Raw genomic sequence first — 10,460 nt, 5'->3', positions numbered from 1 at the left:
GGTTTGCTTTAGGGCCAACAGAGAGGCAGAAGATGCCAAAGAGGGTCGGTTAGCCATTGACGTTCCTTCACCAAGTCAGTATTTGTGTATAGACTGTCTTAGCCTATACAGGGGCCTGTCTCTGGACGCTGCCCACATATTCATGGTGTCAACACCTTGAATATGGAAAGACCCTTTAAAGCCTAAAACCGGAATATAAATGTGAAGTCGGGTAGGAAGGTATAACTTTAATGACAGGTAGAACATTCTGCTTTGTGGTTATCCTTATTGCTTTCCTTTCTTCTTCTTGGGACGGGATTTTCTCTTGGTCTTGGACTCTACAATTTGTTGAGATTGTCTCTTCAGAGCGGCTCTGGTGACCACGTCACCTTCATCCTCTCCGCTGTCTTCTTCGTCTGTTGAGAGAGGAGATAAGTTATGAATCAGTACCAGGTACTTGTTTCATATCACACCAAAGATGACTCACTCTGGTGCCCACGGCTTGCTTGGCAAAGCTCATTACAACTTGACTAGCAGCTCTTAAAAATGAACAGGAACATCTAAAATCAGGGAACTGCTAATACCTCCCAGGAAAACACTGCAACTCTGCCAAAGTCTGAAAGTCCACTTTATAGACCTTTCATTGATGTATCTCTGTGAAGGTTCTCTTTAATCCAGGTCATGGTATATCTGTAAAAAAATAGGTCAAGGCAACTGGAAACCAAGAAAAATACAGCAAGTCCAGTTGCCTTGACTTATTTTTTCATTGATGTAGTCAGCTGTGCTGAGACTCAGCAGCCTTTTCAATGTGTTATGCAGCTTCCCTCTCTGAGAACTACAAAAGGACAGTTCTTGGTATTTGGGAATGCATCAGTCTGCCTTATCAAGAAGGAAGCACCATATTTCCAAAATGAAAAGGTTGCATGGAGTTTGAGTAGATGGGAGATGGAGCAGATGGGAGATGGAGCAGATGGGAGATGGAGCAGATGGGAGATGGAGTAGATGGGAGATGGCGTAGATGGGAGTTTGAGTAGATGGGAGTTTGAGGAGATGAAGTTGATGGGAGATGGAGTAGGTGGGAGATGGAGTAGGTGGGAGATGGAGTAGAAGGGAGTTTGAGTAGATGAGAGTTTGAGGAGATGGAGTTGATGGGAGATGGAGTAGGTGGGAGATGGAGTAGATGGGAGTTTGAATAGATAGGAGTTTGAGTAGATGGGAGTTTGAGTAGATGGGAGATGGAGTTGATGGGAGATGGAGTAGGTGGGAGATGGAGTAGGTGGGAGATGGAGTAGAAAGGAGTTTGAATAGATGGGAGTTTGAGGAGATGGAGTTGATGGGAGATGGAGTAGGTGGGAGATGGAGTAGGTGGGAGATGGAGTAGAAAGGAGTTTGAATAGATGGGAGTTTGAGGAGATGGAGTTGATGGGAGATGGAGTAGGTGGGAGATGGAGTAGGTGGGAGATGGAGTAGAAGGGAGTTTGAGTAGATGGGAGTTTGAGTAGATGGGAGTTTGAGTAGATGGGAGTTTGAGTATATGGAAGATGGAGTAGATGGGAGTTTGAGCAGATGGGAGTTTGAGCAGATGGGAGATGGAGTAGATGGGAGTTTGAGCAGATGGGAGTTTGAGTAGATGGGAGATGGGGTAGATAGGAGATGGAGTAGATGGGAGATGGAGTAGATGGGAGATGGAGTAGCTGGGAGATGGAGTAGATGGGAGATGGAGCAGATGGGAGTTTGAGTAGATGGGAGATGGAGTAGATGGGAGATGGAGTAGATGGGAAATGGAGTAGATGGGAGATGGAGTAGATGGGAAATGGAGTAGATGGGAGATGGAGTAGATGGGAGATGGATTGATTCACAGACATCCCATTTGTAATGTGGACTCCAGTGGTGACATTTGTCCACCTGGAGGTCCTAACTCTGCTCATCTCCTCAATGAAAAAGGTGCAGATCCTTTTTTTCCTGATTGGTTCTATCATTTCTTTTACAGGAAGTGCAGTAGGAGAAGCGATATTCCCTACATGGCTTAGGAGTGGCTAAGAGGAAGTGATGAGCCGAGATGGGAAGACCTTCTTTGTGATCTTCTGAAGGTTCACCATGCTCCCATATCTGTCTTATCTATTGTGAGAGGCCTATGACTTTTTACTCTGCTTACTTTGGATAGGGTAAGACACATTGATGAGAACACTTGTAAGCTTACCTTCAAATGCTTCCTGCTTGGTGGGAGCTGGAAGTGCGATGCGCACGTTGTAGGCTGGAAGTTTGCCCTCTATCTTGGCCTGGAACTGGTGATAAAACATTGACTTAGTAACTTGACTTGTACATAATTCATAGTTTTAATTTCATTCATTTTTCACCATTGTATTCCACAGAGCTTTACAAAGAACTCGGAGCCATCGCATTAGTTCCCTCCCCCAAAGAGCTCACAATATAACATGCTTATGATGTATATACAGGTCAGACAAGTGACTGATCAATACGTTTTTCTGGTATGAATAAACATAAACACGAGTAGAACAACTAGCCACTGAGCTACCATATGACCTTCACTGATATTATGGAAAAATAACCCATGGGAGCCAAGCTTCAACCATCATCCATACTGTATTGTGGCCACTAGATGGAGCCGAGGATCATAGGAAATGTGATCATCAGCTCCATCTAGTGGCCATAATCTGGTATTTTCCTGATTCACTTTAATTCTAAGTATGACTTACCTGGACAAAATATATACTAATAACATTTGTTTTTGCCCCATTTCCACAGAACAAATGTAGATGCAATTTCACAGGAATATTGGTCCTGAGAATTTGGTATAACTGCACCCCTGGGTGTCTAGTGCAGGCCGGGGCCTCTTCCCTCTGAGTCCATTTGCATGAGTAACATTAGAACTGGAATTGTTATATACTTCCTGTTTGTATGTTATTTCTCAAGTCGAGTCTTCATTATTCTTCTGTCAGCTTTATTTTTTATATGTGCTTATCAATGCACTCACTAATTATTCTGCTTCTGACAATGTGCACAGACGACAACACATCAGCGGTTTTTGTTTGTACTGGGACTGGGGTATTAGAAGGGAGGTGGGAGGGTTTTAGGAAGAGGGAACGTTTGTTGTACTTCCAGTGGCAAAATGTGTTTAATAAAAACTGTCTGATTAAAAAAACCCTCTGTAGCTATAGGTACTGTGGAGAAATTAATCTTCAAAGTCACAACAGATGCACTGAAATGTTAGTTTTGTTTTCCTATATCTGTCACTACAGAATCTTGGCAGGCTTGTAATGTACACACTGCACGGCAGAGGTTTCTTAGCTGATAGAAACAGACTGAAACTGACTTCAGATCCTAGTTGTGATCTTTGAGGATGAATTGCTCTGCAGTACAAGCAGCTAGAGAGGTCAGGGATGGCTTGTTTCTGGCTGGGTTCACTTTTGCACTGCGGGAACACATGCGTGTTGCATGTTGGGGTGCTGCAGTGTCATTCATTCTTAATGGCACATGTGCTTTAGCGCGCAGCAACGCACGCTACCGTGTTTTGTGGTGCATTGTACCATTGCCTAACCAGAAAGGCAAAGCAATGTTAAGATTTATAAAAGGGAGACAATAGAGATTATACAATCTGAGAAGATGCACAGCGAATGCACCGATCAGCCATAACATTGCTACCTCCTGCCTAATATTCAGTAGGCCCCCCTTTGCCACCAGAACAGTCCCGACCCATCCAGCCATGGACTCCACTAGACCTCTGAAGGTATGCTGTGGTATCTGGCACCAAGCCGTCAGTAGCAGATCCTTTAAGTCCTGTAAGTTGTGAGGTGATCGGCCTCCATGGATCGGACTTGTTTCTCCAGCACATCCCACAGATAGTTAGATAGTATTTGAGGTTGAATAAAGACATTAGTCCATCAAGTCCAACCTATTGGAATCTCGTTCTAGGAGTACCCGTACCCCTGTATATTATGGTCCCTTAAGAAATAGTCCAAACGTTTCTTGAACAATTCCACATTATTTGCTGAAATCGCCACCTGTGGCAGTCAGTTCCAGACCCTAACCAATCTTACTGTGAAGAACCCCCTTCGCCCCTTGTGCTGGAATTTCTTTTCCACCAATTTTAGGTGATGGCCTCTAGTTTTTGTAATGGAGTTCATTTTAAACAGTTTATCGCTAATGTTGCTACCACCATTGAACATTTTGTACATGGAGATCATATCCCCCCTTAATTTCCTCACCTCCGATGTGAACTTGTTTAAATTTAGTAGCCTCGTCTCGTAGCTTTGGTCCTCCATACCCCTAATTAGTTTGGTTGCCCTCCGCTGGACTTTTTCCAACTCAAGGACATCTTTTCTTAGTACTGGTGACCAGAACTAAGACCAGACCAGATCTGATCCATTGGACTGAGATCTGGAGAATTTGGAGGCCAAGTCAACACCTCAAACTTATGGTTGTGTTCCTCAAACCATTCTTCAACCATGTTCGCAGTGCGGCAGGGCGCATTATCCTGCTGAAAGAGGCCACTGCCATCTGGGAATACCGTTTCCATGAAGGGGTGTACTTGGTCAGTAACAATGTTTAGGTCGGTGGTACGTGTCGCAGTAACATCCACATGAATGGCAGGACCCGAGGTGTCCCAGCAGAACCTTGCTCAAAGCATCACACTGCCTCTGCCGGCTTGTCTTCTTCTCATAGTTCTAATGTTATGGCTGATCGGTGTATGTTACAGGTACAAAGAGATCTGACTGACATTCCATAGACACTCCTTGTCCTCCAGGACACTCACCTCATCTTCCTCCATCTGTCTGAGGACGGCTGCAATATCCTGGCCCTCCAGCTCCTCTAGGAGTTTTTGCAGCTTCTTCTCCGTGGTGTCCAGGAGGTCCAGTACGTATTCATCAGACTGAGGAGACAGGTCCTTAGCCGGGAAATGACTTCTGGGCTGGAAGATGACAGAGGAGGAGATTATAAAAAATTAATGTATCCTTTGATTCTTCAAATAATTAAATGTCTACAGATAAAAGCGTTTTTTACGGATGTAAAATAAAAAGTTAAAGCTGAACTCCAGGCAGATATAAAAGACAGATATGAATGGCACTCTCTATTCATCAAAGCATCGTTAAATGTATTTTTCAATTAGATATCTGGATTTGGCATGGGATCAGCTGCTTGCAGTCATACAGTATAGCAGAGCTTAGGCTGGGAGAGGAAGAAGCAGCACCTAAAGCCAATCAAGTGTGCTGCAGTGCAAGAATCATGCTGGTGCAATTGAAAAAAAAAGTACTTGCGTTTCTTTCATTGCGACCACAACACACCATGCAGCCCCTCTGTAAGGTTGCATCACATGATGGCTGTTACATTCAAGGGTTTGGGCAGCTATAGAGCCAACGAATCACTTGCATGGTGCTGGAGAGCGTGTGTCCACCCTCTGCCACCGCCGCTGCTGTCTATCCTGGGCTCTGTTGTCCCCTGTGTGGGCCCGGGACCAGCATGTCTGGAAAGTCTGTCCCCCGTGTGGGCCCGGGATCAGCATGTTTGGAAAGTCTGTCCCCTGTGTGGGCCCGGGATCAGCATGTTTGGAAAGTCTGTCCCCTGTGTGGGCCCGGGATCAGCATGTCAGGAAAGTCTGTCCCCCATGTGGGTCCGGGACCAGCATGTCTGGAAAGTCTTCCCCCTGTGTGGGCCCGGGACCAGCATATCTGGAAAGTCTGTCCCCTCTGTGGGCCCGGGACCAACATTTCGGGAATGTCTGTCCCCTGTGTGGGCCGGGACCAGCATGTCGGGAAAGTCCGCCTCAATCAGAGGAAGGTCAGCACACAACCAGTGGCTGATCTCCCTTCCGACCACTGAAAGTGGAAGCGATGTGCATTACATCACCTCTGATGTCAGAGTGTCATTTCTCCGGCTGAAAGGCCAGAGAAAAGAAGCTGATGAAGTATAATCTGTGCTTCATCAGCTTCTTTAATGTCTATAGGTGACATTAGGAGTCTAATAGCCCCCTGATGTCTCCATACAAAGACCTGTCACATCCTCTTTGCTATCACATACAGTAGGGGGCTTGTTATCCCCTATGTGATAGAAATTAAGTTAAAGGAGAACTATGGGGTTAAGGCTTTTCCCCATAGTTCTCCTTAGGGTAATGGGAGGACACAAACTAGCGTCCTCCCGTCACCCTAGGCTCAGTATACCGCGAGCTGTAGCATGCGGTATACTGAGACGCCGCAGCTGAAGCGGATCCCGACAATTGTGCTGGCTCTGCCTATCTAAAGGCAGAGCCAGCTGTACCCGCCCCCTCCCCCGTCCGTTCCGCCAGTCAGCTCTGGCAGATCGGAGCGGGGAGGGGGGAATCCAGAGAGCCGTGACAGGATCGAGTGGTGAGCGAACTCCGGTATGTGTTCGCTCACCTCCCGATCTACTGAGCCGACCTGTGACAGTCTCATTGTCACAGGTCGGCTAGAACTATGAGGTGAGTGAAAAGCACTCACCTCATAGTTCTCCTTTAAGTGTAAAAAAAAAAAAAAGATGAAAAAAACTAAAGTCACTTATAATTTTTTCTAGAACATTACAATTGTTTTCCCACTACCACGTACATGCCCATACAAATGCAAACACACGTCGGGTGGGCCTACACTCGGAAATGACGATTGCACCACGCATGTTACACGCATGTTACATATCACTGCGAACATCTGAGTGTGATCAATAATGCCATCGATCACTGGTAACACTAAACTGATGAGGCGCTAAAAGTTTTTAAAGTGTCGCCTATGGGAAATTTTGGGTATTGTCGTTTTTTTTTGTGATTTCACGTGCGCACGCAGTTATAAAGCTTGACATGTTTGGTGTCTATTTCAGTTAAAAGACCGTGTTCATTAAAATGATCATACGCACCAAAAAAATCCCAGGCCGGGCACTCGCGGGCAATTTTATCTATTGCGATCATGCTATTGAAGTTGCTGGTGATCGTCACATACCCTGTTTCCCCGAAAATAAGACCTACCCTGAAAGTAAGACCTAGCACTATTTTCCAAAATTCCTGTAATATAAGACCTACCCCGAAAGTAAGACCTAGTTTGGTGGTAGCATGTGAGGGGGAACTTGCAGGAGAGATGGCATCAGCCTGCAGGACCATACTGTATTAAGGGGAGGACAGGGGACTCCCTCCAGCCAGCGCAGTGACAGGGAGCACTCCAGTACCATACTTCATCAACTGCTGTCCCCGAAGGCACTGCGTCATGTAATGGTACTGTACTGTAATGTGTACTGGTAAATGGTACTGTACTTTACCGCGCGGTCCACTGTCTGATGTCCCCACTGCTGCACCGCTGGTACCGCTGTCCTTGATAGCAAAGGAAGCCGGCGCTGTAGAAAGCAAGGCTGCGGCGGCGGAGGTAGCAGAGCCGCATTAGCCGATACTTCCTCTCTATAGCGCCGGTTACTATGACAGGTGGAGTGATACCAGACAACTTTAGATTGTTGTACATGAATAGCTTTAGATTGTTGTACATTTTGTTGCACATTAAAAAAAAAAAAAAGCCAGCCCCTGAAAATAAGACCTAGTGTGTTTTTTTGGGGCAAAAAAAATATAAGACAGTGTCTTATTTTCGGGGGAAACACGGTATATAGTTGTATGTGGTAGTGACTGAGCGCATACATGGTGCATTGTGTGATCACCAGCAATGATTTGCTCATCTCGGCTGCATTGTATGATTCCCTATGTGTCACCATCAATCATTATGGAATAAATCGCCAACGTGCACCCAGCCTGACAAAGGCGATAGTTGCTTTAAATCAGCGGGCACCTTAGCAGCATTCTAGAAAATGTCTGACGTCTGAGCCTGAGGCCACTGTACTGGCTCATGTAGAGGGCGCCGAGCCAAGCTGCCGGAGTCATGATTTGTTGTGTAAGCAGAACACTAGATAAGAAGTTTCTCTGCTCAGAAAACCATGACATGGAAATGTTGGAGTTCAAAGCAGCTGACCTTGTGCGGTCTACACTGACCAACCGGAATCTTAATTGTGTGTTCTCAGGGCCGGCCTTAGGCCTTTAGGCGCCCTGTGCGAGAAAGCTTTACAGCGCCTCTCAATGGCCACACCCTTTAGTGGCCACGCCCCCGTAACCACACCCATTTCCCCCAATAGATGCACCATTTAAAGACTCCTATTTTGTTAAGCCGCAAAGAAACATATTAAAAAGTGTGATAAAAATAAAACTTTTATTCAAAGGTATTAAACTTGTAGGCACAATAGAAGTATTCTTATCAAATAAAACAACAGAAGGTAAACAATAAATGTCAAAATACAATAGAGTCTATAAAAATAAAGTGTCAGGTCGTCATGCTGACCCCTTTTTTCAAGTAAGTGCATCTAGAAAAGTAAAAATAAAAAACAGAACACAGACCCCGGGCTACATGTAAATGAAGCCAGGGGTCTGTATTGTATTCAGACACATAATAATAATAATTTGTTTGAGAATGTGCAGCGGCCATGTTGGCCACCAGCGTGTTCTCTGAATGCGTGCCACCATCTTGGAGGCAGGGAGCATGACGTTACATGACGCCATGCATGCGTGGCGTCAGGTGACCTCACACGCCGATATTGGCCCCACCATCTTGGTGTATACCTAGATATACACCAAGATGGCGGCGCCCAACACGTGCGGTGTTATATGACGTCATGCGCCCTGCCTCCAGAGCACGCCAATGGCTGAATCCAAAATAGCATATAAATGTGTTTTGTTTGATGAAACAAATGAAAACTTTTTTAGTTTTCGTTCATTTCATCTGAAATGAATTTTTTGTCTTTCGCACTTGTCTAATAATATGTGTGTGTGTGTGTCGGGAGGGGGGGGGCAGTTTTCACTTTTTTAAAATATGTTTTTATTATTTTTTTCATATTTATTTATTTTTTACTGTTGGGGGGCTTCGGGGAAATATTAGGGGTCCAAACAGACCCCTGACATTTCCCTTGTAAAATAGAAAAGAAATTGAGGACACCAAATCCTCAATTTCTTTTTCTACAGCCTCAGCACTCAATGGATGGGAAGCTCTCAGAGGCTTCCCATTCAAATATTTACCATCAGCTGTTTCTGAATGGGGAGGAGCCTCTGTACTGAGTGCTTCTCCCCATTGGTGAAATCTTGAATGAACAGGCTGTGATGTAAATCACATGCTGTTCATTCATAACTGGGGACACATAGCGCTATGTGTCCCCAGTTATTTACAAACACTGGAGTGATCAGACGATCACTCCAGTGTTTGTCCTTCTCACACGGAGGACCGGTAAATATCACTGATATTTACCGATCCTCCGCTCAGCCACGCAGAGAGCCGCTGTCATCCTGAAACTGACAGGATGACAGCGGCTCCGATCTCCTCCCCGCTCGGCCATCCTGACAGCTGCGGGCGCGGCTTCTCTCCCCCTCACCGCTCCGCCATCCTGACAGCAGGCAGCGCTCCCTCCTGCGCCCCCCCCCGAAGTGGGGGGGCGGACGAGGGAGCGCTGTCATATCGGATGGCCAGCGGTGAGGGGGAGAGAAGCCGCCCACAGGACGAGCTGTGACGGCCGCACGGCGCCCTTGTTGCCATGGCGCCCTGTGCGGCCGCACGGCTCGCACACCCCTAAGGCCGGCCCTGTGTGTTCTCATCTGCGCTATGAGCACCATGGGGGGGGGGCCTTGATGGTTACTATGGGCAGCAGAGAAACTTTTCTTTGCTCCAGTTTATATACGGCAGGATGACTGGGAACGCATCAGAAACGCTGTTAGGAGTGCACAAGCGCAGTGATCGCAAGCTGAGCGGAAAATTTGTCTGCGGTCTAAAGACAGAATTAAAGACAATGTGTATTTTTTTGCAGACAAAAGAAGGAAGGGGAAGCTAAAGCTAGAAAAACACATTTAGGGGTCTATGTTGTTGAAACAATTTGCAGAGCCAATCGCCCTGCAAATCTCTGTGAACATTCATTCTGTGCAAGAACGTATGTTCTCACTATATTATGTTTTCAGGTTAAATGTAATGTAAGAGCACGTTATCGCCACTAGATGGAGCCGAGGAGCTGCGGAAATAAGTGTTTATCAGGCGGCCATAATATATTTATTTCTCTGTTCCTCAGCTCCATCTAGTGGCAGTTATTCCTCTGCTCCTCAGCTCCATCTAGTGGCAGTTATTCCTATGCTCCTCAGCTCCATCTAGTGGCAGTTATTCCTCTGCTCCTCAGCTCCATCTAGTGGCAGTTATTCCTCTGCTCCTCAGCTCCATCTAGTGGCAGTTATTCCTCTGCTCCTCAGCTCCATCTAGTGGCAGTTATTCCTCTGCTCCTCAGCTCCATCTAGTGGCAGTTATTCCTCTGCTCCTCAGCTCCATCTAGTGGCAGTTATTCCTCTGCTCCTCAGCTCCATCTAGTGGCAGTTATTCCTCTGCTCCTCAGCTCCATCTAGTGGCAGTTATTCCTCTGCTCCTCAGCTCCATCTAGTGGCAGTTATTCCTCTGCTCCTC

At 46.2% G+C, this 10,460-nt stretch overlaps 1 protein-coding gene across 1 annotated transcript in view; it reads right to left on the bottom strand.

Moving 5' to 3' along the window:
• Positions 1-222: 222 nt before the first annotated feature.
• Positions 223-10,460, bottom strand: part of CCDC151 (coiled-coil domain containing 151) — a 19,024-nt gene continuing 8,786 nt past the window's right edge. The window contains exons 2-5 of the mRNA XM_018571735.1: positions 5,704-5,813; positions 4,754-4,909; positions 2,180-2,264; positions 223-395 (exon numbers count right to left, since the gene is read on the bottom strand). Of these exons, the coding sequence (XP_018427237.1) occupies positions 265-395; positions 2,180-2,264; positions 4,754-4,909; positions 5,704-5,813 (482 nt within the window). The 3' untranslated portion in view covers positions 223-264. The remainder of the gene's footprint in view (positions 396-2,179; positions 2,265-4,753; positions 4,910-5,703; positions 5,814-10,460) is intronic.

Source organism: Nanorana parkeri, unplaced genomic scaffold, assembly GCF_000935625.1.
Source record: "Nanorana parkeri isolate BGI_ZX_2015 unplaced genomic scaffold, ASM93562v1 scaffold1825, whole genome shotgun sequence".
Classification (NCBI taxonomy): Eukaryota; Metazoa; Chordata; class Amphibia; order Anura; family Dicroglossidae; genus Nanorana; species Nanorana parkeri.
This window is presented reverse-complemented; position numbering and strand designations above follow the sequence as displayed.